The sequence below is a fragment of the Colius striatus genome, chromosome 10, assembly GCF_028858725.1.
Source record: "Colius striatus isolate bColStr4 chromosome 10, bColStr4.1.hap1, whole genome shotgun sequence".
In the NCBI taxonomy this organism is placed as follows: domain Eukaryota; kingdom Metazoa; phylum Chordata; class Aves; order Coliiformes; family Coliidae; genus Colius; species Colius striatus.
In genome coordinates this window covers 6,845,123-6,868,340 of record NC_084768.1, presented here as the reverse complement: position 1 = coordinate 6,868,340, position 23,218 = coordinate 6,845,123, and the positions used below count along the sequence as shown (strand labels likewise).

Sequence of the window (23,218 nt, the reverse complement as noted above, 5' to 3'; positions counted from 1 at the left end):
GGTGGTGTTGCTGGTGGCAGCAACATAAAAGTACCATTAGCAATGCCCGTATAGTTATAGAGAGTGGATGAAATGCAGAGGATAAAGTCTTGTGTTTGTCACTTTCTGTTTCCAAAGCAAGGGATCTTGAGCTTGCATTAACCCAGTGAGAAAGTATGTCCAGATGACAGCAAGGTAGAGAGGCTTGAATGTGAACTGTAATATTTTATTGCAAGACAAATAGCTGTTAATGAAGTATAAACTATAAATGAAGGCAGGCCTAAATCCCTGTGGACATTAAACAAGACATCCTAACAGCACCACTTTATATTATGACCCATCTTTCACCCCAAATCCCCTTCCAAATATTCAGATCTTCCAAGACAGCATACACTTGAGCATGAACCCAGGCAAGGCTCACGAAAGAGGACTTCCCTAGATAATTTAGGGGGCAATATGAGTATTTGTCAATATACACTCTCTTTATGCTGTTGAATGACATACTACCTTTCCAGCAATGTCAGAAGTAGAACAGTATTTATTGCAGAATAGGTGTTTAGGAGTTATCTGCAGCTCTTCAGCCTGCTGCCTGAAAGACTTAGGCATGCTTTAGCTGCCATTTATGAGTTTAGTTGCAGTTTGTTTCCTTTCTCTGGAAATTGGTCTATTTGTATAAAGTCGTGACTGTTTTGTTTATGTAGTCGGGGTAATCTGTGGCAAACCCTCACCATGTCACTGGCAGTGTCATCTTCACTTCCAGCTTTGATCCAGGACTTGACAGACCAGAGGTCTCCATAGGGAACGAGTTTTGAGGAGGTTCAGCTAGGTCAGTGGGCTCCAAAGTGGTATGTGGGAAGAAAACAGGCAGTACAAAATATTTGTTTAAAATGTAAAAAAAATAAAATCCCACAACAAAGCAAAAGTAAATAAAGATTATTGAAAAGATTTTAAATTTCCCTTTCTGTGGATTTGAAATTAATGTAAATACATTAGTACAGCAGACCATCTGTATAGTTTATAAGTGAATAACATGCCTTAGGGTGAATACTTAACATTTTTTAATGATGAAAAAGTTTTGGAGACCAATAAACTAGATTATCTTAAGGCAGCTTCTTCCACCCAACACTTCTGTAATACACGTTGTGTTTTGGTACCAATTATATAAAACAACATTTTATTAGTCCTGTATTCAAGTTAAGATAACTATATGTAGTCAAAAAGAATGTAGGGTTTTTATACTTAATAACATTTTGCATTAATCAGAAAGCCTTTCAAACTGGAGCCAGAAGTGGCAAGGTTTAGATCTGGTTCTTCACAGAAAAAAAGAATTATCTGACATAAATATGCTTGCACCCTTACCCAGATGTTATGTTAACATAAAATACATTAAACAGAAGATCAGCATGTCTGGGTCTCAAAGGACATGCAAGCATAAAGGATTTGTAATGGAAATTAGCTGTAATAGTACTTTTAAAAAAATTTGTACAGTTTGTAGTAATATTGAAGTTCTATATTACAGCTTTCACTCAAGGTATTCTTCAAAAGATGCCATAATATCACTCTGCAGATTCATATCAATTATACAAGCCATCTGCAAGAAAGCAAATGAGTTTATTTTCAGAGCAGTTAAACATTGATCAATACTATGCAGGTCAAATCTATATCAAGATTTAAGAAGAAACTACAAAGCTGTTCTCCAAAAGTGTATGCTTCCTCTGGTACTACAGGTTTGGGTGTTGAAGCCCTCTCTGAAAGGACCTTCAGTAGACCTCACCTGAATCCAACATGCTCTCATGCTGCAGTTCTGACATTCCATTGGATAATATTATGAATTTAAACAAAAACAGTGTAATCTAAAAAAAAAGTACCAACTAAAAAATATTTGTTACCAACGTCAGTAAAACCAGTAAGTTAGTTTTACGAAGGCTTAGCTTTGATATTTTAGACTAGCACTTTCATTGACAGGGAATGTGTTAGAGGATAAACAGCTTGCAAGACCTGAGGTTTGAATTTATTCAGAGGACAGGGACTCCTCTTTACAATTTTCTTTTACTGCACATTTATTCTAAGCTTATGGGAGCAATAGGACCAAGCAGATAGGTTTTCATGTTATGTCAGTTGAAGACATTCTTTAAGTATCCTATTTCATTTTCTAGACTAGCTCTTCATATAACATAGTTCTGTTGTTTTCAATCATTCGTGTCCTTTAGAACAAGGACATGAGCTAACATTTTCTGTTCCCTACTAAAGTTAAATGAAAACCATCCGACAAGAGTCAGTAACTTACTACTTCTCTCCTCCTGCGTTCTTGTTCCATTTTTCTAGCCAAGTTACGGTCTTGAGCAAGAGGGTGGTGTTGAACTTCAGGCAGTTGTTCACTCTCACGCTCTTCTTTCTGGGGCTCACAGACTGTCACTGCCATGGCATTTAATTGTGCTCCTTCATGGCTCCTTTAAAGACAGAAGAAGAGATAGGTATAAGATGAAAGTTTTTTCTGTTTTTTCCTCATAACAAGGCTTTGCACTTGCTTTAAATTATTTGCAGAATTTTGTTCAATGTATGACACTCAAACCATTGTTCTGTTTTACGTGTTGATTCACAGTACATACAAGAAGTATGTACACACAATTGTTAGACTTCCATGTAGCTACATGCCTCGTTTCCTCCTCGTGGAAATCTTTAGTAGCTAAAGGTGCTTGAAATGTTCACTATGTACTCTCAACAAGTCTTTTAAGGGTCTCAAATGCTCTATGAAAAGAATACACTCCAAACAAATGACCTGTTCTAATACAGTCAGCAACAGGCAGGAACAGGAGAATTTAGGGACTAGTTCAGACTTATTTTTCACAGGATTGAACAGACAAGAAAAACAAATCAAGAATACCGAAAAGGGATATATTATGGAAAGCAGAGATTCAAAAAGATGACAACAATCTCAGATATTACTGCAATGTAGTAATTAGTAGGCAGTCACCCCATTAAACATCATAATAATCTCAGACTAAGATACATATGTGGACACTCACTGGAACCATGGCTGCAAACAACTAGGGTGGAATACTGTAGCAGTAACTTATTGAATATGTTTCTCTACAGCAACACAAAGAATTCTACTGTCTGAAGTGGTGCACACTGAAACTCGTAGCTATGTTAACACCAAGTTCTTGAAGACTGCCTTAGAATGGCAATAAGATGGGGATTTTCCTAGCTACAGATATAGGAGAGGAATACTGAGGACAGGAATGAATTCTGATCATGATCAGACTGAGTGCTCCAAAGGACAAAAAAATAAAATAAAAAATTTAAAACCAGATACCTGAGAAGTTCCTTTGACTCCTGAAATGATACTGATTTGTAAGGGAAAAAGCTACTTTGTGCATTTTGGACATACAATTCGGTTTACAGTTGCACCCTAATCCCTCCTCGTTGATCTAACACGTAGCAAGGAACTAATTCAAACCACTTACTCCTGAATAACTAAGCCGCCCAGTACCATACAAGGAAAAAAATAGAGTAATGTTTAAACATATCTGGTTACAGACCTCTCTGTTTCTTGAGGAAGATTTTTCAGTTCCTGCTTGGCTGGCACCAGAGGTCTCTTTAGCTCTTGTGTTTGCTCACACTTCTTCTTTAATGCTGCTTTCCTGAACTCTTTGAAGCTTTCTGCAGATGTCTTTATTGGTGCTGGAAGCATCATTGTTTTACATAAGCTTACCCAGGAACCTATATTCTTAAATTCTGTATCCTGAAGTTATTAGAAAAATGAAAACAGAAGAGGCAGAAATGCTCCTCAGCTATTAATCAACCATTATCTGCTTAGTTCTTACATTAGCACAATGTTGTTTTGACTAGATCTGTTGAGGAATATCTACAACAACTTATCCTTACTTTGTCAGAATATTAGTGTAAATACAACAAATCTAAGTAGACTTACATATATTTTCTCATAAACTTTGAGGCTTTTTTAGCAATATGCTAAAAGTCATTAGCATTTATAGTTATTCTTACACAATCCTTTATGTCCATCTCTCTAATGTTTAATTCCAGAAAACATGAATTCACAAGACAGAGCTTATGCAAGGTCCGTTGACAATGTGATAATACAGATAATGTCTGTCTTGTTTCTATACATAATTTGTATGTAAACAGCAATTTTGTATTAGGCTTAGAGATTTTGTTTGGATTAAATACATACATTTTATCCCCTGACACAAATAGTATTTTCTTAAAAGCATAAAATCAGTATTCTTAACAAAATACTGTTTGTAGTAAAAGGTCCTGTGTTTATGAATGAAATACGTATTTTTGGAATTGAATCTAGTAAGTTAGTTAATAGCTTTCTGAAAGCCTAATCATAGAATCATAGAATGGTAGGCCAGAGAATTATTAATCACAGTAATTATACTCAAGCTCTTCTCCTCAAAAAGGACTCGAGCAACATTTACCATTTCTGGAAGACTTTGGGATTTTGGCTTTAGCGTATTTTTATCATTAGTTTTATCACCAGGTATACAATGACCTAATAGAAAGAGGAAAAAAAAGATTTTTCACTCATGTTGATTTTTACAGACTATATTTCCTCAAATTTAAGTGATAAAAAAATTAGTTATTCTAGAAACTGACTTAAGAACCTACACTGCAGTTTTTTCTTTTAATTATTGTTTGGTTCCAAATGACAGAAATACTCCCAAACATTTGTTTTGAGCTGGACTGCTTCTGTCAAGCTTAGGGCAAGGAAAGGAATGGTTAAGCTTAAGTATAGATGAGAAATAAACTCCTGGTCAATTCTAGGAGAGGTCCCAGCAGAATGCCCAAAATGTTGCAACACAGCACCTTGCTAGTTAATCACCTCTCTCCCCTCCCATCCCTCTTACATTTGGATTATACAGTTATTTAAGAGTACTTAATTCATCATATAAATCAATTTTGCCTAAAACTCTTTAGTCTATTTCCCCTTTGTTTTTTTTTAATAACTACCTTCTTAACAAGCCACCACTGAAATCAGTGATAACATCTAAAATCAAGAACTTGTGTTTCAGAGATGCAGGTAACTTCACAGAAACACCTGAGGCAGCAATATTCACTACAAAATTCAATTACTTGCTCTAAGCATTCAATTCTAGAATTAGTTTCCCTGGTTTGATCTAAGCAGACACACAGTACTCAGCAGTCTCTCTCCACTTTTCATCAATAGATGACAGATCTGGCAACAGTTCCAGATTAGCAATTTTGTTATTGTTGTTTAAAAAAAGCAAAAACTAACATCCTATATTCCCACCCCTTCCCATTTTCTATAGGATTTAATACTGGAAAGGTTAAGATAGAACTGAGCACAGCTGGGACATGTGTCCTTGGAGGAACAGTCCAACACTACTGTATTATGGAAGGGAACAGGTAACCACACTCACAGTGTTAAAAGCTATGCTATGCAGCATAATGCTGAAGTTCAAGTGTACTCAAAGGCAGAGTTTAATTGCTGGATAAGTTCTAATATTAAACTCAAGAGCTTCTCTCCCATCGTCCACACAACTCTCTCTTGAGAAGGGGGAGAAGGTAGAAACAGTGCAAATTAAGTGAGGTTTAACGATAGACAATTAAGAGGAATAAAGACTACACAATAAACATTTAAATAAGTATGGAAGGTAGTAAACTTTCTCAGTAGTTTTGGCTATGTTTTCTTTTTTTTCTATGAAACAGTGAGCTTGATTTATTTCTGTCTTTCCCCCCCTCCCAGAGTCTTTTAACATATTAACAACACGATCTGAATAGTTAGTCATGCAATCTACAGGAATTCAAGTTTAAGGCAGCCTCAAAGCTCTGTAAGGGAAGAGCATTAGCTGAAACCGTGGAATGCATCTGCCAACTCCAGCTGCTACAGCTCTAAGCAAAGATGATCAGTATGTATATGGATAAGTATCTTAAGACCATGGAGATACCTAATAGAACATCTTGGAAAAATTAAATCTTCATTTTTAGAGTTGCTTTGATGTAACCCAAGATGATTATTCTTGGAAACAACTTAATTTGCAACAATTCATATAGCTCTATGATAAGGTTGTGCCTTTTAATTTCATCAGTTTTTCAGACCTTTTTCCCTCTCTTGTTCAAGCCTAGAAAGGAAAGAGGCAACCAAAGCAGTCATGTCTGGCTACACTAGGCTCTCAGCATGTATGTTTAGTATCCAGCTTAATTCTTCAGTTTGAAAGATGTATGAAGTCTGATGTATCTCTGATAGGGAATGCAGCTTTCAGGGAACCCTTGCTCTTGTAATAATTGGAAGTTTGTTCACTGGTGAAAGTATGTATGACACTGCTGTATTGTCAGATCCTCATCACCAAGAGCTGGAGACAATAGTTCAAAATATACACAAAGTGCCATGGAAAAAGAGCTCTATGAAGCTTCAGCAGAAGACAGCTTAAAGACCAATAAAGTGCAAGAGATTTGAAGATCAGTTCTCTCAGATTTCCTCAAAGACTGGGTTACTTAGCCCTAGTACAGAAAGTTCTTAAACAAAACAGTAATTTGCTTTATGTATCTTATCACAGAACGAGAATCAAGCTTCTATTTAACTTTACAAAAACCCTCTCAAACCCAGTAGATCAAAAAGGGAAAATGAAAACTGCCTCCCTCTGTTATTCTGCAAACTGATTAATATACAGATGTTCAACATTTTATTTCTTTATATCAGGTTCTGATACATTTTTAACTTTTCATCCTTGATATCGGTTACAGTTTTTATTATGACAATACATACTTTGTTCTTGACACGCGGGTATTGAATCAGAAGTTCTCTCACCGGCCTTGTTTTGAAGTTTATTTGATTTGTCTAGATGTATTGTTTTCTCAGCTTGTTTGCTCCAGTCAGCACTGTCAAACTGGGAAGTCGTGTTGGATACCTAGAAGAGAAGTTAAACTTCAGAACATGTTCTGAAATGCTAAATGTGTGGATTCTTATTATACAGCAGCAGGATTAATGATTTCAAAGCTGAGAAGAGTAAATTGTTGCAGCTCTAACTTCTGTAGACACCAGGGAAGGATTAGATTTCATTTGTATTATGGTAGTCAAAGCAAGTTCTTATATTAATACTTTGGATTTAAATCATGAACTGCTCATGGATCCCAAATGATGGAGGGGGTAGAATATGAGAAACTGATACTAGCTCTTTAATCCTTAACATGGTACAACAGACTAGAAGTTCACTTTTACAGTTTTAAAGCTCTGCTCCATTAGGGTAGAAGGAACTGCTATTCCTTCAGTAGTAGTTTCTGTGCAAGACTGTAGTAATCCCCTTGAACAAAGAAGCTGTTGCACAAACCCGGGTCTCAATATATATATGGCTTGTCCTTTGCTGTCTGCTATCCCAGACAACAAGTTGCTTTTCTTCCTTCCTTGCAGAATATATTGTTATGCTTACAGACTCAGCAGGTAGTTTCTATCCCTTCCAGAAAACAAAAATAAAACCTAGCTAAAGCAGTCATGCTTGAAGCCATGTTAAGAAAGACAGTTGAACATCTTAAGAGGGATGAGATGATACTGCTGCAGGAACATCAATAACTTCCTTTATTGCACAACCCCTTCTAACCAGGATACTTTCCAAGAGCATAGTAAGACAAAAATCAACAGTGACTAGAAGTTTCACAGTCTCATCTCTGAACCCTAAAGGCCCAGCTTCTGTGACTTTCAGAAGGAAAAGCAACATGTTTTTCCAGGATAGCCCCTAGAGTCTTCACAGCACTACTGTGAAGACTGACGAAGATTATCAGTACTACTGATAAGATTGATGCTTCTAGAAAGAAAGGAACATACAGTATCAGCTGCCCATCTCTTCTGTGTTACTGTAGCTTTTAGGGTGGACTTTTAGATAACCTTTGCACACTTACAGCTTTAATGTGTAACACTGAAAAGAAAAAAAACCTTTATTGGACGTAACCTTGATATATTGATTGGCCAAACTCTTTCCTTGTACATTGACTTTTAGTTACAATTATTGCCATACTTTAATATGAATCACATTGACACTGGGAATTTAGGTAATTTCAGTTGTAAACCTAAAGTAGCCTTGATTGCATGAAGTTCAATCCTGGAATATTTTATTACATCTCATTTTAAGGCCTAAGGAAATATGTTAAATAAGTTATTTGAAATTAATTCATTGGAGAGAAGCATGTATTCACCTCTGGAAGAGCATGTGTGCACTGGGTGACAGAAGACTGATTTGTCATTGGAGGACTCTGAGGAGTTTGCTGGTCTGGAGCATCATGCAGAGCAGATACAGCTGAGATTATACCTGAGAATAAGTAGTATATTATTTCACCTAACATGCGAAGTGCAGTCCTCCACCTCAAAATTAGGTCACTGTTTAGATCTGTGGATTAACTGGATGTGAAGATGTATATCCTAGTTGGATGATTTGAGACAGTTATTTTTAATTAGCTTTTAATTGATTTCTCAGTTAAGTCAGCTACTGGCTCAGGCTTTTACCAAAAACTCCAAAGTGTCTGAAGTTATTAGACCTTCTGAAGTGTGAGAGGGAAAAAGAGCAGCTCTTTGCATCAAGTTCCTGAGCAACTTAATATTTTATGTATCTAGATATTCAGAGGGTCTATGGCACCAAGCCTTAAATTGAGCTAACAGGCATCTCAGACATAAACTTAGGTGGTGGTGATGGGTTTGAGCATCAAATTCCTGCCTTAAGGTGTTCAACACTTCCTATAAAGCTAGGTTCATTAAGATACCCTATTCCATCTCAGAGGGAAGCATGAACACCACCTCCTGTTTTAACATCATTCTGCCCCACTACAAGTACCCTACTAAACAGAAACCCTAGCTGGTCCTCAATGCTGCCACATTTGTTTAAATCATTCTCTTCTTAATCCATACTCTGCAAGATTTTTTTCCTGTTACCCACTTGATAACCTCCAATCACCAAGAAAAGCTTATTGGGCAGTACAACTGTTACATCCTGTAATACTTTCTTTCCTCAATAGTCAAATATAGCCATGGTTCTTGCCATAAAGATGTTACCTGAGAGACACTGTGCTTTTTGTTCTGATGGTTTAAGTGATCTGTTCTGTAAAGGCTGAAGCCTCTGCAGCACATTGGGAAGTGGCTGCTGCAGTACAGATGTTCCATGATTTTGCAAGTTACTAGTAAGAGACGAAGGCTGTCCTGGCAGAACAGCATTGCAGGATTGCCTCTGTAAACACAGTGGTAGTCGCTAGAAAGACATTGCAGTAATTAATACAGACAAATCAGAATTTTCCATGGCTACTTGATCCCCTCTCCTCACAGTTGCCCCATTTCCACTATTTATAGGATTCAGTAGTCCTTGTGTTGTGATACTAATCTAGCATTTTCTAGTTTAGATGACAAAAAGCTGTGAGATGAAGTGCACTGCCTTGGTCTGACAGATACAGAAAACCCCTGAAAACATAACATAATGTGAGAATTTTAAGCACAATATTTGCCGTTACTCAAAGACAGTTAGGGGCTGTTATAACTGACCAAACTGAAGCTTAATTCCTGCATCCTGTTTTCTCATGTTTATTGCTGTCATTCTCTTGTCACTGCACTTCTGAACAAAATAAAAAGGTGTTGTATAATTCCTCCCCTCAGACTTCACTTGTGAAGATGCAGAGGGAGCAGCTGAATGTCTTTGCAGCCTAGTTTCCTGTGTCTGAGCATTTTAAGTGAAAGCAAGTCTGCTGTAAGAAGAGTAAAGGCTTTGCTGTGATCTTGCTTTGGGATCAAAGGTCCCTATCTCTGGTAATTTCAAGGGTAATTGCAAAAAATAGCTAACCCTGACAAGGATTAATGCTTATTGTATATTGAAGAATAAGCAATTCAGTCTTAGACGCATTAAAAAATGAATTTCTAAGTAAAACTGCTGCTGCTTATCATACAAGGGCAGTATCCTGGAAATGGCTACTATATCATACACCTGAAATACATTGTACAAGAGAGGTTGATAAAGAAAAAATATTTAAGTACGTTTTGCACTGTTTATTAGGTCAGCTTTATACTTAGAGGTCAATTTGGAGAGGATTTTCCCTTTTTCGAGTGTGGGTGGAATATGTGGAACATTCTCCCCCCCCTCTTCTTTTACCTTCTTCATCCAAAACACAGTTACCACAGTGACTGTAAGAAATGGAAGCCTCAGATCTCCTTCAAGTACATCAGTTTCTATACCAATACATAAGCTACATTTAACAAACTGCGGATTTTACATCTCCATGCAAATCAGTCCTACAGAACAAGTAGCATTCAAGCCACAGTCATTATTTCCTGATAAAGTTATTTCATTTCTGATACTTTCACAAATAACAAGTAGCTTCTTTTAGGCCCACATTATATCTGTTCCAGTCAGTTTACCTTAGACTTTTCCATAGAAGTTGGACAGTGCTGCCTGGCTCCAGTCTGTTTTGAGCAGGTTTCTGTAGCTGTAAATACCCAGTGAGGTGGGCAGAAAGAGAGAGGTGGAAGAAAAAAAATTGGTCATTTGTATATGTTTTATTATTCACAAATACAAGATGTGAGTTGCTGTTGTACTTAGAGAGCTGAAGCTCAGTGAAACAAACATTTTTTTCCTGAATACTTCCACTTCAGCTTGAGGTATTTAGAGAACTTCTCCCAGATTTAAAAAAAACACACCCCAAAAAATTGACGCAGAGACAAATCTTTGCTGTAATCCAGGCCTTCCCTGTCCTTTGTGTTTCACTGCTTTTAGAAAACTAAACGGTTGTGTCTACAGAAAGAAACATCATTCTGATATCCTGACACTGCAGCACTGTAACGTCCCTTGAATAAGCCTGAGACGGCTTAAGGACCAAGGTAGACTTTAGCTCTACAATCAGTGGTGTTGGTACTTTTGTCCCTCAGCTTAGAGCCCATTCATGCTGCAGTCCAGAGTATGCAAATAAAGAAAATCACTTTCAATAAAGGGAATCAAAACCACAAGAGTAAGCCATAGCCTAATAGTCAAGGCTCCAGGCTAGATATACAGACCTCTTGGCTAGCTCATTTTGGTCCCTAAACTTTTTCTGATAAGTAGGTGTTTTATAGTGCATTGCTGTTGGGGTTTTACATGTTTGTTTTGGTTCCTTTTTTTTTTTTTCTTAAAAAAACCCCCACCCCTACAAGCTCAATATTAAGATGCTCGTGTAACAGCACTGAAATTGAGTATCCAACGTGGAACAAACCTCCAAGAATAACTGAAACCCTTAGTAAGTGTGTGGAATAGCAGATTCTAATTGAGAAAGACAGATGTTTTGCCTAGACAAACACAAAAGGAAGCTTTCTGACCAAAATCAGAGTCGCTGCTATCCGAGGAGCTAGAACCACTGCTAGTACTGCTGCCAGAGTCCGAGTTGCTGCTGCTGTTACTGCTGTCGCTCAGTCTGCTCGGCCCAACACTGGACTCAGCGTTGTTTTCAACTGCAGGACAAGAAAAGAAATTTAGAACAACCTGCAGTGAAGCAGTCTTCATCTACAAGACTAGGATCAATCTTGTTTCATCTGCTGTCCCAAAACACCCTTCATCTTCCACCATTTCCTTGTCCACTGTCCATTTTGCAGTGGATTTGAAACCTTTACAGAGGAAGATTTACCAGCAGCAAGCTAGCTGAACGAATGTGATAGCCAAGAAGTAGCTGTAATAGCACAACTTGCAATCCTAAAGTAGGTTAAAGTTGTTCTGTCTTAAGACACAGTTCAAGCAATTTTTCCCTACAAGTTTTCCTGCCGTTAAGAGCCTGTTTCTGTGCTTGCTGCTGCCAGACTTGCATGCTGAGGTCTTTATCTATAGCCAGATCTACTCTTTCCCAAGCCATATGCATTCCAAAATTGTCATCTTTTACCACCTCCCCACCATCTGACTATTTTGCATCTGTAGGGCAGATTTAACTCAGTTTTTCTGGTGTATTACTCTCATGTAAGCTTTGAAAATGAGAAGCTACATGAATACCTGTTTTCCCAGACCCGAGTCTGTTCCGTGCCAGCTTAAGCTCTTCCTTTTAAACAAATCAGATACCAGTTGTAAACATTGCCTGCCCTGACTCCTCCCTCTCCCTACAACATATCCTTTACAAATGACTTCAGATGCTTCTCTTTCTAGGATGTTTACAAGCCATCACGTAGTCCAGAGCAGAAGACTGTTAACTGAGCTAACAGCACCTTGCAGATCTGCTTCTATTATTTTAGCTAACAGGTTTTACATATAAGCTTAATAGATACCTAATACAGTGTAATAGTAGCACTCACTAGTTTAACATGAAGTAACCTAACCTATAAGAGTAGCATCAGCTGCATTGATCTATTCTCAGTCCTTGGTGAGAACCACCAGTAAGTGTAGATCTGCTCAAGTACACACTGAATTTCTGTCTTGGATACTGAAAAACTGACTCATTCTCCTAGTGCCCTTCCTTAAGGCCAAAGACAACACAGCACACCTGTCACTGACGGGTTTCACTATCATGACAGCATTAGTGAGGCTACAATCTAGAAAGTATGACTAGAGTTTCTTATTCTTGAATGTAAGCCACAAAAAGTGAATTGCAAACAAATACATGGACTGTAGAACACACTTCTCCACCGACATATTTTCCTAAGTCCACTTAAGGGAGAAGATATTCAGCATCCCTTAAACACTGAAGCTGTTGTCTTTATCTGTAAGAAAGGATCAGGTGCAAGAATAAGGAAGATCTTTTAGACAGGACAAATAACTGACTGTGTTTGCTGCTATGACTCCACCACATTCTTAGGAAGAAATGGGAAGCTTAAGGCCTCAACTGTTGTGAGACAGTCCTCAGCTGCACAACAGTTCACAAGCTTAAAGGAAGAATCTCACTTTAAGCTATTTCTGTTGCAAAAGAAAAAAGTAAGAGGCACATTACACTTGAAATGCTCTTTCTTTGTCAATGGACAGCTAAACCCATTCAGTAGTCTCTTCTCTAGCTTTTGTTTGCACTCACAATTTAGTTGTTTTTCTGACTTCATTTTTTGAGCTGCATGTGAAAATAGAAGTTAACATTGCTGCAAACCAGAAAGCAAATTTAGGTGGTTTGGGATTTTTGAAGTTCTGTTTTGTTTTTAATGCATCCTTTGTGCTACATACCTCTCTGTTTTCTTGGTCTCTTCCTCAAACATGTTGCCACATATTTCTCTAGTTCTCTGAGTGTTGAAGCCTTTAAAGTTTCAAAGTCTATTTCTATCTCATCAGGGTTAGAGTTCCTCAGTGAAGGTTCTCTTGACTGTATTATATGGACTACTTTCCCAAGCTTATCTCCAGGAAGTTTATTTATGTCCAAACTCAACTGTCGTTTTTCATCATAATTCATAGGCTTGGCACCATGTTCATCTTCTGACTTATGTGCCAACAAGACCTGCTGCAGGGTTTTCTTTGATTGACTGCAAGAAAAAAAAGTTCACTGCAGTAACAGCAGCTTAAAATAATTTGACACCCACACAAGTCCCCCACACGTACATGTTTAAAGATAACTTCTTCTTGGATTTTTTCTTGTGTTTCAGATTTTTCTTCTTTTCCATGAGGCTTTTTACTTTAGCTTTTTCCTCGTTCTTACTTTTCTCCCTTTTGGCCTTCCTTTTTTTCTTTTTCAGTCTAGATAAGTATGCTCTGGTCAAGGCCTGCAACTGCTGCTGAACAGCTTGAAGCTATCAAAAGTGAAAAAAAAAAATAATGCTAATAATTTTAGGCAAAGTAGGAGGAACAGTAAAGTAGTCCTAGATATAAGAGATTTGTGGCAGATGAGTGGATATTAATAGGATATTTGCTTTCCCAATGAGGTTTATTTTCCAAGCATCTTAATATATTATAGATTAGCCTCAAACCAAGATATATCTATAAGATAGAGAAGATGTAAAGCTACTTATTTTATGCAGACATCTCTAACAGCATGTGTCTTCTAGCATCCTGTGAAGAATTAAAAAAACCTGTTGGAGTATCCAGCAGCATCTCTTCAGTTTCAAGCATTTGGAAAGCACTTAAATGCCTTATTAGGTTAATCCTCTACAACATCACTGAATTAGGCTAGGGGGACTGGACTTGTGTATCTGCAACCTATAAACCCCAAATATTTTGTGTCTAAAATGGCTTGTTGAGACACACCAACAGCTTCGGAAAAAGACCTAACACAAGTTCATTTAAACCTAATAAGAATTAGAGGGAAGATGGACACATTATGAGAATTGGAATTCAGACAGACTAAACTATGTCACTATTGCAAAGGCTGTCTTGTAGACTTCTGTTTGTCCTATATTTGTAAACTGATGATTATATGTGCTACTCTGTTAAAGATGGAAAACTAAACCATTCCTCATTTGATTAGCAGAAAAAATGGGTTTTTCACCACAGTTTAGATACAGCAGCAGCAGCTTAAAACATTAACGCTCAAGCAAAAGCAAGACCCATTCCACTCTTCACCACTGAAGCAAAGGTATGTTGCACATGAGTGTACAATTCCTTCCAGAGAATTTAATGTCAGGCTCAGAAGAGATGGGGCATAAGAACAGAGCTCTTCAAACATATGAAGGAAGTGCTGTTAGAAGAATGTTGCTAAGCTACATGTGGAGTATCTGGATACATTCATCACACCACAGCACACTTGTAGTTAAAAGTTCAAGATTCATCTGAAGAAGTAGGAAAAAGTACTACAACAATGATTTGTTGAAATTAATTTGTATCTGCAAGGCATTATTTGATTTATATTTGGAGTTGCTTCCAAACAGGAATATAGTTCTGGATTAAGAAAACTGAACTACTATGGAATCTTTTAAATACTGTTTCTTGGTGCTAAACCTTAAAATAGAGAGTTGCAAGCAGCACCATCAGAGACGCACATTTAGTACTAATGCTTACTTGCTCCTGGAGCTTTGCAAGGTCCACTGTTCTCTCCTGTTCAAAGTCTTTAGATGATTTTTCTTCTGAAGGGTCATCATTACTGCTGTCACTGGAATAAGCTTCTGTCATCTCTCTTGTAGGCTGCAGCAGAGGAACACTTGCAACAGCTTCATCAGGAATTTTTGCAAAGTGCATCTCAAAAACATCCTAAAGAGTTAGATTTTGGAACAGCAGAGAAGTCAATGTATTTTTGCAGGTTTTTAAAAGCATTATGAAATTGCTTCTTGTTTTATAGGTCTTCACTGCAACACAGTAGTTGGTAACATTATCAGATGCTTCATCAGGGTATGAGTGACCAAAATGGAATCTTACATCCCTAATCTTTTTCAAGTAACAAGTGATAGCCCACCTGAAGTTTTCTTGCCATAGCAACTATTTCATGGTCTGGAGAATTATGTTTGTAGCAGCTCATGAACATTAATCTAACATCCGTAGCAAATTCTTGTATATCACTATATTCAAAGTTATCCATCTTCCTCTAGAGGAAAAGAAAATTAATGCATATTTAGGGCTTAAAAGTAGAGAGCATCACCAGGAAGTGACAGGAAAAAGAAACAAGAAATTTGACATCCAGTATCAGTTTCAGCTTGTATCAAGACAGAAAATATTGTAAGAACCATTACGGAAAGATCTACTTCTCGTTTCAACATTGTCACTTTGACAAGGCTTAATCTCCTCTTTTAAGCAGGCTTTCCAACTGTAATTGCTGTAAGGACTCTCTAATACTCATTTCAGCACTAGGTCAAGGCAATGTGTGTGGGATTTTATTTGGTCATGTACTCAACACTTGGTTTTGATTCTATAGCAGAATTTACACAAAGCCTATAGCATAATTCAGTGAAAGTAATAAGCTAGAAAGTGGAAAAAAAAAATCTTTAAATTGCATAAACCCATTTTCAAGATCATTCAATGGAAAGTCAACCCTCTCCACAAAGGTGGATTTTAACTTGCCTAAATACTTCAGTCCAATAGATATTCCCAGTATTCACAAAGCTCTAGCCACATAGCTCCATGTAGAAGGGTTCCTTTTCACAAAGAATGTGCAAAGTGTCACAAATATGCAATATTGAGGTTTCAGGTGCTTCACCAAGGATAATAAGATTCAGAGAGAACCAGAGGTTAACATAATAGGTTTGCATTTTGTTTTATAGAGCATTAGCAACAGCACTGTGTATACAGATTGAAATATATTTAACACACAGAGTACTTGGAAGTACTTCATAGAAATGGTAATTCCCTTGCTACTGATTTTAGCTTATTCAACAGATAAATAGATTAGTCACTACATATATAGGCACAAAGAGACTTAGAAAACTTTCTTCAGTGAGCCATGGCTTAGTTTTTTTGAGAGACAGGTGTATATGGTTTCTATGCCCATTATTTCTTCCAAAGGAGGAGCAGCTTTCATTACATGCTTTGAGTTAATATCATTAAAATCCAGTCATTATACAAAAGCTTTTCAAGCACACAAATAGTCCCATTCCATCTGAAACACTTACTTTAATGGTTCCCAAATCTGTAGGACATTTAGTGATTCTTTGGTTCTCATCATGTGAAGAAGATGCAACATCTGCAGGTTTTAAGAAAGGCCATGCATATGCTGCGTGTTTCTTGGAAAACATTTCTTTAAGTATTTCTTTACAATGTTTTAGTTGCTCTGACAACTGAATCTTTTTAAGAATTTTAGGTGACTGTTGAGAATCTAGCAAATATCTCTTCAGAAGCTTATTTGGTTTCATACATTCAATTTCACCTCTGCATGCTTTAACAGCTTTTCTTTCATTCAGTGTCACAGAAGATTTGCTGCTTGCTGTGAATATTGAAGTAGTAGGAGTTGTAGTGTCAGCCATCCTTTTTACACCTCTTTTTGCCTAGGAAAATAAAATTTTAATTTAAAATACAAGTGTTAAGAACAGTGAGAGAATGGTTAGCTTTCAGACTACATCCTCACAAAACTAGTGTCAGAACATTTATAGCTATTGAAGTTAGAGTCGCATGTGGCACTTGCACAAGTTTAGACTGAACACCTACAAAGCATTACAAGATCAGCATGCCCAGCTCCATCTTAGATGTAAAGGAAAGAATAGTGTGTACTACAAGTCAGGTTGTGGTCAGTTTTTAGCCATTTGAGAAAAAAAAAAAACCCAAGAAAGCTGACAGGTTATGAATTTACAACAAGACTGCCATGGGAAGGGGAAAAATTACTGCAGTTCTCTTTAAGGCTGGTTGAGGGCTTTATGCACAAGGTTTATCTTTTATCTTTAAGTTGGTTGGTATTTGGTTTGGAAGCAGTATGGGTGTTTTCTCTGTGTTTGGATTCTTCAGTAAAATGTAAATATACACTGTAGGAGAGCCTGGCACATGTGCCTGTTCCCTATTGTAAGAGCAAAACCAAAACTAAGTCAACACAAGAGCGTTTAATCTGAGAAAAGTGCCAGGTGTTCACACACAATTCAAATTGCAGTTAACAAGAGCTGGCTTTTGTGAGCTACAAACACCTTCCAGGCTACTTATAACAGTGTTAGAGAATCAAACATTTGATTTATATTGAAAATATAAGAAGTTATTAAATAGAACTTAGAAAGAGCTTTATTTTAATACTAAAACCATTATCTACACCTCAAGTAAACAACAGTTTCTATATCAAGGTAAAGCCTGCAGAAGTGTAGTAGTAGAGTTCAAGACTGTCTTCAGAGTTCACTTAGTTTCTTTGAGAACAAACATTTTAAAATCACATTTACAAGAGAACATATACCAAGCAGTCATCCCAATCTCTGCTTAGTTCTAAAGTTAGTGTTGGCCCAGTTATTTAGCAGAGATGTAGAAGACTTATTAGTGATCTCTTGCTATCTTCCGTCACAATAGAGGTTTTGAAAAGATATTGCAGTAAGCATGGCTCCTATGGTTTTGCTGTTAGTGCATGAAGGAGCAATTTCAATACCTTTCTTTCTGTAAGTTATTTGAGGAAACTTACTTTTTTAATGGAAACTGCAGCTGGCATTAAAGCAGTCAGTTGAGCTGCAGATAAAGGAGCTAGGTTAACCTGCTGTAACTCTTGAGTCATCGCTGGAGGCTGCTCACTGGTTTCAGCTTTTTTCTGCTTTTTGCTTGGTTCATTTGAAGTCCCAGGGCTGGGCTGCTCTGTTTCTGGATGGTTTAAAATGGAAAGTTGTAAAGTTAGGTCTTAAACGTTGCAGTTGATTTCTTTCATGATCAAATTCAACAGATGTCAAAAGAACTACTCTTCCACAACCAAAATATACAAATAGATGTAAACAAGAGCTTTGTTACATGCAGCAACCTTGGTATAGAATCATTTAGGTTAGAAGAGATCTTCAAGGCCATGGAGTCCAACCATTAACCCAGCACTGTGATGTCCACCACTAACCATATCCCCAAGCATCACATCCTCACATCTTTAGAGTATCTCAAGGGATGGTGACTCACTCAACCACTTCCCTGGGCAGCTTGTGACAATACTTGTTAAGGTTTTTGGTGAGAAAATTTTTCCTAATGACCAGGCCTCAGATAGCCTCCAACTATCACATCACCCACAAATCCTCATCTGTTCATGAACAACGGGTCCAGCAAAACTTATTCTGTAGTTGTCTCACCAGCTGAATCAGATGTTCCACACACTTGAGAAACCTCTTAGACTATATTGGAGTTCACTGAAAGCTCCTCAAATACACCTTGAGTAGAAAGCTATAGAGATCTATCAAACTGCAATACTTTTTAAAACAAACATCTGTTTCAGGTACCACCAGCAACAAGGACCACCACACCACAAAGAGCAATAAAATGAAGCAAATGAAGTCATCAGGAGCCCCTGAGCTAGCTAAACCCCATGGCCTTTAGAGGTAAATAATTACGAGGTATCAAGGTGAAGAAGTGTTGCAGCTCTTTCAAAACATAGCTACCAATTCCTCAGTAACTGACAGCTGTACCTCCAGGCAAGTGTGGAGTACTACCTTAGAGATCTTCAAATTAATCTATTGAGATGCACATGTGATTCCAGGCACTGCATAGTCTTACTTCTAACAACATGAATATTCATTCTTTGATAATGTTGAGAGCTTAGATATAGAGATAAGCACTTTGTACAAGTAAAACAGCTTGCAAAAGCAGTTTGAAAGACATATGAAGTCAGTGAGGAATAATAAATTGCAGCTAATCAGCTGGGCCCTTGCAATTAGGCTTCACAATGTCACCTCAATCACTATCTAGTTTCCTGTAAGTCTGAGGTGTCCTGACTGAATTATTCTTTCTGTGAGCAAGAGCATTGCATTTCACCAGAAGTTTGCCTGTGAAGCTATGCTATTGCATTACTGACGGTGTTAATTGTTATTATTAATCCCTCTTAAACACACTTCATACAATTTAACTAGTACCTATAAAAATATTATGGCTGTACTGAATCTGTTAAAACCTCACAGTAATGTTGTTACTTGACCGTTATGTTCTGGGAAGAGTGGAAGACATCCTGACTGCTCCAAGGCCAAGTTGTGACAAGCTATAGAGGATTCTCTGTTCCTAGCTTTTGCTTCTTTAATATGCTCACAGTTCAACATATTCAAGCCTTACCTTCTGGCTTCCTTCCTTTTCTCTTTCCTTTGTTGAGATTCACTAGTCTTTCTTCTGGTGGCATTTGGGCTATTTTCTGCATAAATACTTTTTCTAGCTCTTGGGCCATAAACACGATGTCATCACCTGGCTGCAAAATACAGTCAGTAACATTCAGAGTAAAGAAAGGCTACCTTGTAAAGGACTGTAGAGAATCCTGCTCCAACAGATTGAAACAAGCTAGGGGTACTACCAAAGAGGTCTAGAAGACCTTGCCATCCGCAACCCTCCACTCTGATAGTAGTTGCTTAATTATTGAAATGCTCTTTTTCTCCCACTGTCCCATTGTGCAGAAAAGACTACACACTCAGCTGTTTGAACAGCAGGCTGGACTTGACTGAAATACCCTCAGTCAATCCCAACAACACAGCCCCCCACTCCCTGAGAAAATAGTTTCAAAGAAATCATGAAGACAATGATTGACAGTGCAAGATCTAATAACCGTTTGCTTGTTTTATACTTGATAGAATTGGTTAGTACAGGAGGTTGGCTTTCACATACCTTGTTATACATGTAGCAGTTCAAGAACAAAGTTTTAAAGTCTTCAATGCATTCTGCAGCTTTTGTGTAGTAATTGTGTTCCAGGCGCTTTTTAATGGTGCTCAAGTCCATCGGTTTCTTTATAATACTGTAATAATCCTGTGGTTTTGAAAGAGTTAGTTACACAGCACATGTCTTTAATATTAGGGCATGAATATTCTTACACATTTACCTATGAATGTTAAATTGCAAGAGAGAAGAAATGCATTATGTTGGAATATTTTGTTTAAATGAAAACTTTCCCCTGTACACAAAGGTACCACAGAAGTAAGTGCTCAGGAGCTCTTCACCTCATATTTTCTCTTTACTCTTGTGTATCATCTAGTGTTCCTAGCCCCAAAGAATATCTATTTCCATAAGATCCAGAGCTATACTGGTTGTAGTATATAAGTATATATCCTTCTCATGTGTTCTCTAAGCTGTTTAGCTGAAGTGGCACCCCAGTTTACAAAACAGGGGAAAAGCCAAAGACAGACTGTGACTGAGACAAAGACTCAATTAGTGACAAAAAAAAGCTGCCAAGTTTTCACACATGCTGATGAAATACTTTATCCTCTGCAATATGTTTGCTCTCAGTTAGTTTAGTGAAGATGTGGCAATATGACTGAGAGGCAACTGATATGTGAACTATTGTAATTATTTTCATAGCATGGCTAAAAGCTTGTGATTAAGACCATGAAGTTAATTCCATGCTGGTGCATTTAAGAAATCAAACAGGAACACCATCACTAAGGTCACATACACAATGTAATTGTGCAAAGTTACTACTCAAGAGTCTTCTAAAGCTCTCTTAACAATCCGTTTCAGTGAAATTAAAAAAGCTAAATATACCATAGTGCAGACCACTGAGTTTACCAAAACCAACTCAGGAAAGCTTTAAAATAATGCAGCTAATACTTAAGTATTGCTCATTCTGCATCATCTAACATCTGGAGGTAAAAGAGGCAAAGGCCTTCATTGTCCTTGTCATGGAGACAGAGATTTGCTTGTTAGTGTGCAGCAGTTGAACTAACACATACTTTTAGAAGTCAAGTCACTGCCTTGGTAATCCGAAGAGGCAGAACTGGCCTGAGGCCAGATGCAAATGTTGCTACAACTCTGATTGAATGACCTTTAATATTAACCTTAAGTGACAGTTGCTTCCAGGAAGAAAAAAAGGTAAGAAGAGACACAGAAACACTGTCCAAATGCACAGTTTTGAAGTGACTAACTGACCAAATAAGTTAGTCATGGGAAACAGCTGCAGATAAAGGCTTTTGTCTTCTCAAATCACAACCAATGATTTTGTACTATTAGTCTTGGAAACCTGAGAGAACTGAAATACATTTCCTTAAACCAGAGGAGAGAAAAAAACCACTATGATTTTATGTAACACCTTTCTACTGATCTACCAAAAGCAATATGTTCCAGGTAATTTGGAATACCATAGTCTGAATAACCAATGTTTTCATTTGACTCAAAAAGTTGGGTTGATAAAAAACTAGAGTCTAAAGATAGACAAATGAAGACAATTTATCACGAGACATGATAGCAATTCACTTTTTTCAATTAAATTACAACAAACAAAACCCTCAAAGCATTTCATAACAAGACATCAGATTTATTTCCTAGAAGAATGTTCTAGTAATGTGGTACAATCAGAACACTGTATCTGTTTTCTTCCCTAGTTGTACAAAGACATTTAATTCCTCTAAAAACTTCAGAGCAAGATGCCGAAGTTGTTTTGAATTTTAGTAGTAATACAAAGGAATTAGTTCTATGCATCACACTAGATCCAGATTTGCCTATTTACTTTAGGGCCAATTGGGTGTGCTTTTCCATCATAAAGTGTCTGATGTTGAAAGAGGCTGTCTGCCTCCTATTAGAAATAAACTCAAAAGAAAATATTCACCATATGCAGCTTTAAGAAATGCAGCCAAACCAGCCAGGTGGTAGAAAGACAAGAAGATAGAGTACCACCATTCTAACCATTCTTCCTGTTCTTACTACAGTCTCAGATCAGAAAGCAAATGAACAAAAATTGTGGTACTTCATATGAACCAGAGAGAAAAGAGTTTTCTTGCAGATGTGGATTGATGAAAAGTGTTCATATGCAAAAGTAGTCTTTCTTGATCTGTTGCATGGGAAAAAACTCTTTTAAACAATCATTAATTACAAGTACTGTAATACTTCACATACTAATATACCAATTATAAAATGGCTCTTACAGGAAGATTCAGTGCTGCTGCATCTACAGGCTGGTGAAAAGGCCAGGAAAAGTTGTGCCTCCACAAAGCTTTCAAGACCACCTTCTGCAAGTACTGAAGTTGATTTGTTTGACAACCACTATTTTTGTTATTTATATACTCTGGTGGAGGAGGGTTAATAATAATAGCACCGTGTTGGCTTGGACCAGACATCTTTAACAAGTTTGTGTATCTGTTTGTTCAAAAGGTCTTCATTATACATCTAACCTAGGGGGGGAAAAGAAAAGAAAAGAATAGTATTCAGCGAAGATACGCAGATTTAAGGCAGTTTACACAGTCATTTGAGACAATACTGTACTCCTAGGCATATTTTTTTGGTTTAACTAAGACATATTTGTTTTACAGTGCATAATTGGATGTGTTGGGCCACTAGAATCTAGGAACAAATCCCCTGCCTCTCTACCTCCACAGGTGGAGTCCTATAGGAAAAGTTTAACCTAAGAAACAGATTTACAGCACATACTGCAAGTCTTGCTTAGAACACAGTAATAACTAACTATTACTTTCCTCATATATCTCAGACATCCAGAAATCCAACACACAGACACACAGAAATCCAACAACTGCCAATAAAGTGTTTTACCAGGAGTGTATTTTGAATTACTGCTGTGAAAATATACAAACTTTGAATATACATAAACTTGAAAAAGTACTATTTACTGCCACTATGCTTCAGCTTTGTTACCATACCACAGGACTATAAAAAGTTCATTCCTCTCATGAAACAGTTTTAGATCATTTAAAGATTACTGCAAGGAGTGACCATGATAATTTGTCTTTAGTCAGCACAGTGTTGCTGTGCTGGTGCGTAACATGCAGGTACTTAAGACCAACAGAGGTTGTATTTTGGGGTGAATGACACCAGCACTAAGCAAGGCAAGACTGTTATTAAGCATGATTACAGAAGTTCCAGTC

General features: G+C 37.3%; 1 protein-coding gene across 1 annotated transcript; it reads right to left on the bottom strand.

Annotated features, from left to right (window-relative positions):
• Nucleotides 1-1,501: 1,501 nt before the first annotated feature.
• Nucleotides 1,502-22,456, bottom strand: BRDT (bromodomain testis associated). The gene is made up of 19 exons (XM_062003725.1): nucleotides 22,265-22,456; nucleotides 20,019-20,156; nucleotides 19,479-19,608; nucleotides 17,869-18,041; nucleotides 16,394-16,765; nucleotides 15,244-15,372; nucleotides 14,853-15,041; nucleotides 13,461-13,648; nucleotides 13,092-13,384; nucleotides 12,871-12,981; nucleotides 11,282-11,413; nucleotides 10,352-10,413; nucleotides 9,005-9,197; nucleotides 8,155-8,267; nucleotides 6,734-6,875; nucleotides 4,425-4,498; nucleotides 3,522-3,724; nucleotides 2,267-2,429; nucleotides 1,502-1,570 (listed from the first exon to the last, which is right to left on the bottom strand). Exons 1-19 carry the CDS (start codon nucleotides 22,454-22,456, stop codon nucleotides 1,502-1,504), a joined length of 3,066 nt encoding a protein of 1,021 aa, XP_061859709.1.
• Nucleotides 22,457-23,218: the final 762 nt, after the last annotated feature.

What these genes read in the sequence shown, in the direction of transcription:
- BRDT (XM_062003725.1), bottom strand. Translation starts at nt 22,456, where the DNA reads ATGTCTGGTCCAAGCCAACACGGTGCTATTATTATTAACCCTCCTCCA. An exon ending in ACCCGCGTGTCAAGAACAAA is followed by an intron (nt 4,499 to 6,733) that starts GTATGTATTGTC and finishes TCTTTCTATTAG; the next exon opens with GTCATTGTATACCTGGTGAT. An exon ending in CCCAAAGTCTTCCAGAAATG is followed by an intron (nt 3,725 to 4,424) that starts GTAAATGTTGCT and finishes TAATAACTTCAG; the next exon opens with GATACAGAATTTAAGAATAT.